The 6,769-nt window shown below is 29.3% G+C and overlaps 2 protein-coding genes across 5 annotated transcripts; both read right to left on the reverse strand.

Moving 5' to 3' along the window:
- Positions 1–1,615: 1,615 nt before the first annotated feature.
- Positions 1,616–6,436, reverse strand: LOC106774118. 4 transcript variants are annotated; one of them, XM_014660976.2, is made up of 9 exons: positions 5,451–6,436; positions 5,322–5,358; positions 5,127–5,224; positions 4,867–4,928; positions 4,340–4,463; positions 3,105–3,259; positions 2,714–2,990; positions 2,413–2,598; positions 1,616–2,322 (listed from the first exon to the last, which is right to left on the reverse strand). In XM_014660976.2, the coding sequence occupies exons 6-9, from the start codon at positions 3,246–3,248 to the stop codon at positions 1,793–1,795; spliced, it is 1,137 nt and encodes a 378-aa protein (XP_014516462.1). In that variant the 5' UTR covers positions 3,249–3,259; positions 4,340–4,463; positions 4,867–4,928; positions 5,127–5,224; positions 5,322–5,358; positions 5,451–6,436; the 3' UTR covers positions 1,616–1,792. The 4 variants fall into 4 exon arrangements, with proteins under 4 accessions (XP_014516462.1, XP_022641689.1, XP_014516459.1 ...); XM_022785968.1 differs by having other exon boundaries at positions 1,616–2,265; positions 2,413–2,601; XM_014660973.2 differs by having other exon boundaries at positions 2,413–2,601.
- Positions 4,189–6,327, reverse strand: LOC106773353 (uncharacterized protein At5g02240-like). The gene is made up of 7 exons (XM_014660053.1): positions 6,273–6,327; positions 5,451–5,596; positions 5,322–5,358; positions 5,127–5,224; positions 4,906–4,928; positions 4,340–4,463; positions 4,189–4,242 (listed from the first exon to the last, which is right to left on the reverse strand). Exons 1-7 carry the CDS (start codon positions 6,325–6,327, stop codon positions 4,189–4,191), a joined length of 537 nt encoding a protein of 178 aa, XP_014515539.1.
- Positions 6,437–6,769: the final 333 nt, after the last annotated feature.

Below are 6,769 nucleotides of genomic sequence, written 5' to 3' on the forward strand. Positions count from 1 at the left end.
AAAAAACTATTTTTAAGATTATTTTGTATCTCATACTAAATAAATCCAATTATAACAAATCTTAATTAAAATATTCTACTAAAATATAAAAATTAATTAAAAATCTAATATTAAAGACTAATTGAAGACATAAATATGCATTCATCGCTCACCTATAACTCATGTTATGATTCCTATAGAACTCGAAGAAGCCTATTAGGAAACGCAGAACTTTTGTAAACACAATGATGAGAGCCTCAAAAACAACTTAAACCTTATCTACGACGTGTGAGAAAAGTCCACATAAAAATAGAAGTGACCAAAAAAAGAACAACCAAGTCCAATCCAACTATTATAACATTAATTTGCCCATGGATTCAACTACACCTTTTGAATATGGTTGTTATTATTCATGTCCTAAAGTGTTTCATATGAAATGGGAGCAGACAAAGTGCTTAGACTATACCAAAGTTGTTTGGTCGTTTTCATTGCCTCCAATTCATGTCATCCAATGTCCTACCAAAGTTGTGTCAGTTGAAATTTTTGTAAGTAATAGCTATAATGTACACTATTCTTGTAACAGTTTGTAATCTTAATGACCTTCTCTTTCTTCCTCATTGTTGACCTTCTTATGCTTTGGTTTTATGCACCATCCTTTTGTTCATGCAACAATTTGCAAGTTGCTCCGTTTAAGAACATGGCAGTTGTAATGTGACAATGCAAAATAGAAGAGAAGCTATGTTTATAAACTAAATAAACTTAGATATTGAGTTAAAAACAAGATTTTAGAAAAGCCAAATACATGACTTTCATGGAGGGTTAAGATATATTATAGGTCTACAATTATTATTAACTTTTAAATTGATTATAGATCCACCAATCACAACTTATGATAAATGTATTTCTTATCCATATTTTTTTGAAAGAAAATTGTTATCATCTATTACATAATTAAGTATATTCAAAGAAATTTTATTATTTATTAAATTATCTTTTAGTGCTGTAGGAACCAATAACCATCGAAGAATAAATTAGTACTTAGCATATTTGGAAAATGGAAGAAAAATGTTAGATCTTAATTAAGGAAGATGATTTTTTTTACACTAAAATAACCAATTTACAATATGTTTTTAAGAGTTTGTCACTAGAAAAACTAATGTTTTTTAATAGTAAAAAATTAAGAGAACCATAAAATAATGAATCTCAACTATTTATCTAAATTTATTAAATGTCAAAATAACATTATTTCTTAATACATGTTGCAACTCTTAAAGAAATTATGGTAAACCTTTGACAATGTTTATTAACAAAGTTCATACTTTTAGTGGTTTACTTTTTAATTACTTTATTTTTATTTAATTTACATCTACTTTTTTCTTTATTTATATAATTTTTTTTTAACTTATAATGAACAAAAGAATAGTAACCTGAATTTAAAGTAAGTAAATGTATGTTTCATCTTAAATACCATAATAACAATGAAACTTAGTAATATTCGTACCATCATAGTAATCTAAGTCATATTAGAGAAAGTAAACTCTACTTCTATTATTGAAAGAAAACAACAATACACATATAAAGCTTTGACTATCGAATATGAAAAACTTTATTTATTAACATAAACTTTCAATAAATGGATGGTTTACATTGACTTATTCTTAATTGAAAACTACAAATCTCATATTAACAGCAACTGTAACTCCACTCTGTCAAAAGAATGTGAGATAGAAATCCTAAATTACAAAGATATTTCAAATTAAAATATTGGTTGGTGAAAAATATTTTGATTCACGGACATTTTGATTCATAATTTCTATATCTCTGAACATTTAGTGGATGAGTTGTCTCCTTCAATATTTGAAAAATCAATTTCCGACCAATCATCCAATCCTGTGTTTGAAAAATCAAGATATGCCCAAATGTCTCTGTCATCGTCAGATATCTCATTCAGAAATGGCTTGTCCAATGTTCCTGTAATTGTTTGGTTGGCATCCGCCTTATTCGTTTGATCAGTATATGGCTCAATGGGAGAAATAACATGATCGTCTTCTTTGCAAACCGTTTGTTGTACAGATTGAACCATACCTCTATTGGTTGAAATTACATTATAACAAGGAACAATGGTCTCCACAGTACTTGCTGCAGGAGAAATCTCAGTGGGCTGGGATATATGAGAAGGTAGGGGCAAGTCTGTATGACATTGATTTGAATTGGAGAGTCTTCCAGAAACTGAATCAGTTTGTGATCTGCTGAGAGCATAATTCTCTACCAATGACTGAGTTGTTCCTGAAGAGGATCCAGAATCTAATTTGTTACTAGGAGATGGTAGCAATGTGTTTATACCTATAAACAAGGATAAAGTATGTAAAACTGCAATTGATTGCATATGAAAATTGTGAATACTATTTTGCAAAACAATAAAGAATTATATACCTTGAACTTGATTTTTCCTAGGTCTACCACGTGGTTTCTTTGAAACTTTACAACCATCTATTGTTGGAATATCTTTTCTCTTTTGATGAAACATTTGGATCATAGGCAATGACAAGTTTATATTGTCCATGATTGTAGGTGTCCCCAACATTGTGTTTTGCATAAGAAAATCGGTGCTAGTAGACACTACTAAAACAAAGTAGAAAAAATTAAATCAATAAGTTAAAATGGAAAGAACTCAAATGAAAAGAAAAAATCAACAGTCATATTTTAATTCATTAAGAACTAAAAAAATGTCTACCTGGAATATTTGAATTAGAATTTTGCATTGGAATTGCGGTAAGATTTCTATTATTTTGCATTGGGAGCAGAACTGCAGAATTTTGTATTATGGCTTGGGTATTGCACAAGGGTGACGATCTTGCATGAAAACTGTCCAAAACACTCTGCAGGTTTTGCAACAACATTTGTATGTTGTGTTTCTCTTGCTTTAACATGGCATTTTGTTTATTTAGCAGTATGTTCTGGTTTTTCATAAATATATACTGGTCCACAATCCCTTCCAAACTCAGCAAATTCTACACCAAGAAAACAAAAGTTGATGAGGAAAATGAAAAATTAAGAATGCTGATTCATTTGTCAAAAATTAAAAAAAATGATAACAAGAAGACTGAAAGATTAACGCAAATAACCTCGTTTGCGGGTGAATCGACAAAGAGTGTCGAAGCTTCATTGCGAAAAGTGGCCCGCGTTTGAGAGAATTGGTTGTGACATAGATATCGGTCCACAATGAAGGCAATGAGAGCTTCAGGAATATTGCCCCTTGCACAAGTCATCTCTTTGAATGCTTTCAACAAAAATCAATTCCCAAAAGAACCACCAAATCCAATCAAATACTAGGTGACTATTAAAATTACAATCAAATAAACAAATCACAACCCTTTATCCTTTAAAATGAAATTTTAAGAAGAGAAAATTAAGAAAATATTATTAGATACCGAGGGAGAGAGTCTGATAGACTTAAGAGGATGAAGGAAATCCAAAAAGATTCAAATTTATTATAGTTGACACCTATTCCTCAATTTTTATATTATTAGATTCTCATTTTCACACGTATTCCTCAATTTTTATATCCATTTTAATTAAGGTTTCATACTTAACAACCTCCTAGATTTTTATTTGACTAATAAAATATTTTATTTATAAAATGTTTTAGGATTAATTATTTAATATATTTTTTTATTTTATCAAGTTACTAATATTATTATCATCATTTTATAAATTAAATAATTAATAAAATTTCAAATAAAATTACTTTATAAAGATTTACATTATTTGAGAATAAAAGATATTATTACATTTTTTAAATAGATTGACTTAATAAACACTGTTGAACTATGGTAAAAATAGTACACTTTAAAATAATATACAATTTTAAAAATATTAAAATAATATAATTTAAAAAAAAAATTGTAATAATGTTCAAAAAAAATTTGACGGGATAATTTAAATACAACAATAATGTACTTATTTTTCGGAAAAGATGTTCAACTATTGATTTTATCAAATAAAAAATATTTTTATTTATTGAAAGGTACATTTATTTAATTAAAAATGACAAAAGAAATACGTATATAGATTCTTAATTGATTTTTATATTTTAAAAAATATAATTAAGATTTGTTATAATTTGGTTTATTGAACGAGAGATAAAAAATCATGTTAAAAATAATTTTTTAGTTACATAAATATTCTTTAGATATTTTAACGTTGAACTCATCTTTTCGCTTGTGATTTTCTAAGTGTTACGTATCCGAGTGGTTCCAGTCCCTGGCACTAAGGGTACTTTCATAAGATATCTAATAGAAACATCTTTTAATTCCTTGACCAATGATGGCTAGCAAGACCGTATAATAAAATTATATACCTGAATGCAGACTTCGGCAACATCAGCTCGAGAAATGGTTTTGGTTTCAGTCTGAAGAAGCTCGTCATCTTTTCCCACAATGAGTTCCCTAATCCCTCCTTCTTTATCTAGCAAACCACCGAGCCTGATTCAGCACAAAACGTGAGGAAATATTATGCAGATGGACACGATTTCGAAAAATATTCAAAAAAATGTCACTCCAAAAATTTTAAATTTACATCGGCAACAAGAATATCAATGTAGGTCCAAGACTTAACAAATATCAGATTCAAATGGAGTAATATAGGCACCAAAAGAATTAACAAATATCAATGTTGTTCCCTCAGGATCTTCAAAAACTTTCATAAACAAGACACGGCATCAAGTATCAATATTCTCTTAAGATTGCTAGATAATGCACTCAACCAAAACAGATATCAAGATAAGGTTGCTGAGTTGATTCAAGAGAATGGGCCAATATAGTAAAACAAAACAGAGAGAAACGTAGGACAAACAATACTTCTTGATATGGATAGAAATTATTGTACCTTATGATTTTTTATGGAAGACCAGAATCAGCAAGATACTGTTCAGCCTTTCTCTTCCAAATCTGAGATTAATATAAAGCTATAAGCTGCCAATGAAAGAGGAAAGAAAACGATAGAGGGAAGAGAAAATGGCACTATCTTTTAACTAAATTGCATTATGCTAAGAAATGGAACTTAAGCTCCATTTATTATAATAGAAAAACAAGGCCATGAGATTATGAAAGAATTCAGTTAATAGTATAATAGAAAATATGACCAACCAATATATTCCCATTTCCCAAGCTGTTCAGAGGATAATTAGTGTTTGTTCCACCCATAGACCCAACCAACACAACATGCTTCACTCCTGCAGCCTTAGCTATTCATACAGGTAATACAGTTTCAGTATCACAAGCACGGATGAATTTGTAGCATGATTTACAACAACAACAAATGGAATGAATGCAGATTCTTACCAGCATCTGTTTGATTCTTCTGGCCAATCCAGTCAACCTAAAATATAAATGAGTAAGCTATAGTATTAATAAAACAATATACATATATAAAAAAACTGAGCATGCATAGGAAATAATATGTAATGGCACCTGTTCAGGAAATGCACCATCATCAAAATAGAACTCAGGTCTTCCACCTTTTGTTGGATCAAACCCGGGCTTCATTTGTGGAACTGCACTTGTGAGGATTATGAGAGCATCTATACCTTGAAATGCAGGAGTAATACTTTCAGCATCTATGATATCCCCAACAAAAACATCATTTGCACCGCCAATTTTCTGTTTACTTTCTTCTGTTCTAACAAGGACTCGGGTAACATACTGATGAAATCAAGGTCGACAACTGATGAATCTGTTGTCTGAAAGTGAGACTAGAAAAAACCAGGATTTGATGAATCTGTTCTTTAGTATTTAGTCAGCGCTAACTAACACCCTTAACTTCTGAAACAAGGACAACTATACAAATTTTATAAGTGTTTAGGTTACTATATCCACATATTTAATATTCTACAAGCAGACCCAAATCGTATTCCATATTTCAAAATGATATCAGATGAAGAAAACTCTACAACCCTCTTACACATTGCAAATAAAATCATTAAAACATGTAGTTAAAAGCATTTGCAAACCAATCATTTGTGCAGCTGGTGAAATTTTTAATTTACTAAATATTAGCTGATCTCTCTTACAATTACTATATGTCTTTAAAGTTCATTATTGTTCATTTAAATTTAAAATTAATTTTTAATCATATAATATGAAAAATCTTGTGTATAAACCCCAAACTTGCTCCTGTATCAACAGTCTATGACAAAGTTCTCAACAATCCGAAATACAGATAACCATGCAGTCAAATCACTGAAACTCAATTAAAATACTAACAAAACAGATTTGAAAAAAGAAAGCCAGCACCTGTGCAGCCACCAGATCCGGTTACAAGCACGGTTCTTGGGGACAAATCAGCCATGGACGCAACAGTAGAGAGTAATTGGTACTGTGAATGTGTTGAAATTGGTACAGACAAAAGGGAAATATATAAGAAAGGAAAATAGATATTTCGAAAAATGTCTTAACCAACAAGAAAAGAAACACAATGTATATCTGTGAAAGTGAATGTCTGGACTGCTTTAACTTACTTACACAAAGAGTAAAATATCTTAATCATTCCTTCCGTCATATAAAAAAATTCAAATTAATTATTATTGTTATTATAACTTTTTAGTGAAATACTTTAAATTTAATATTTAAAATTATATTCATAGCTAAATAGTCTTATACAAGTAATGTATATAAAATTTTAAACATTTGATCAAGAACATTTTATTTAAAAAAAAAAAATTAACATACGCCAAAGAAAACCAAAATGGGTTATTAAAAAAGTAATAATTTTTTGTGTTAAAAAGATTTAA

This window comes from Vigna radiata, chromosome 9 (genome assembly GCF_000741045.1).
Source record: "Vigna radiata var. radiata cultivar VC1973A chromosome 9, Vradiata_ver6, whole genome shotgun sequence".
In the NCBI taxonomy this organism is placed as follows: Eukaryota; Viridiplantae; Streptophyta; class Magnoliopsida; order Fabales; family Fabaceae; genus Vigna; species Vigna radiata.

What these genes read in the sequence shown, in the direction of transcription:
- LOC106774118 (XM_022785967.1), bottom strand. Translation starts at nt 3,248, where the DNA reads ATGACTTGTGCAAGGGGCAATATTCCTGAAGCTCTCATTGCCTTCATT. An exon ending in TTCTAATTCAAATATTCCAG is followed by an intron (nt 2,602 to 2,713) that starts GTAGACATTTTT and finishes ACTTTGTTTTAG; the next exon opens with TAGTGTCTACTAGCACCGAT. An exon ending in TAGGAAAAATCAAGTTCAAG is followed by an intron (nt 2,323 to 2,412) that starts GTATATAATTCT and finishes CCTTGTTTATAG; the next exon opens with GTATAAACACATTGCTACCA.
- LOC106773353 (XM_014660053.1), bottom strand. Translation starts at nt 6,327, where the DNA reads ATGGCTGATTTGTCCCCAAGAACCGTGCTTGTAACCGGATCTGGTGGC. An exon ending in GAAGAATCAAACAGATGCTG is followed by an intron (nt 5,225 to 5,321) that starts GTAAGAATCTGC and finishes CTGTATGAATAG; the next exon opens with CTAAGGCTGCAGGAGTGAAG. An exon ending in TTGCCGAAGTCTGCATTCAG is followed by an intron (nt 4,243 to 4,339) that starts GTATATAATTTT and finishes CCTTAGTGCCAG; the next exon opens with GGACTGGAACCACTCGGATA.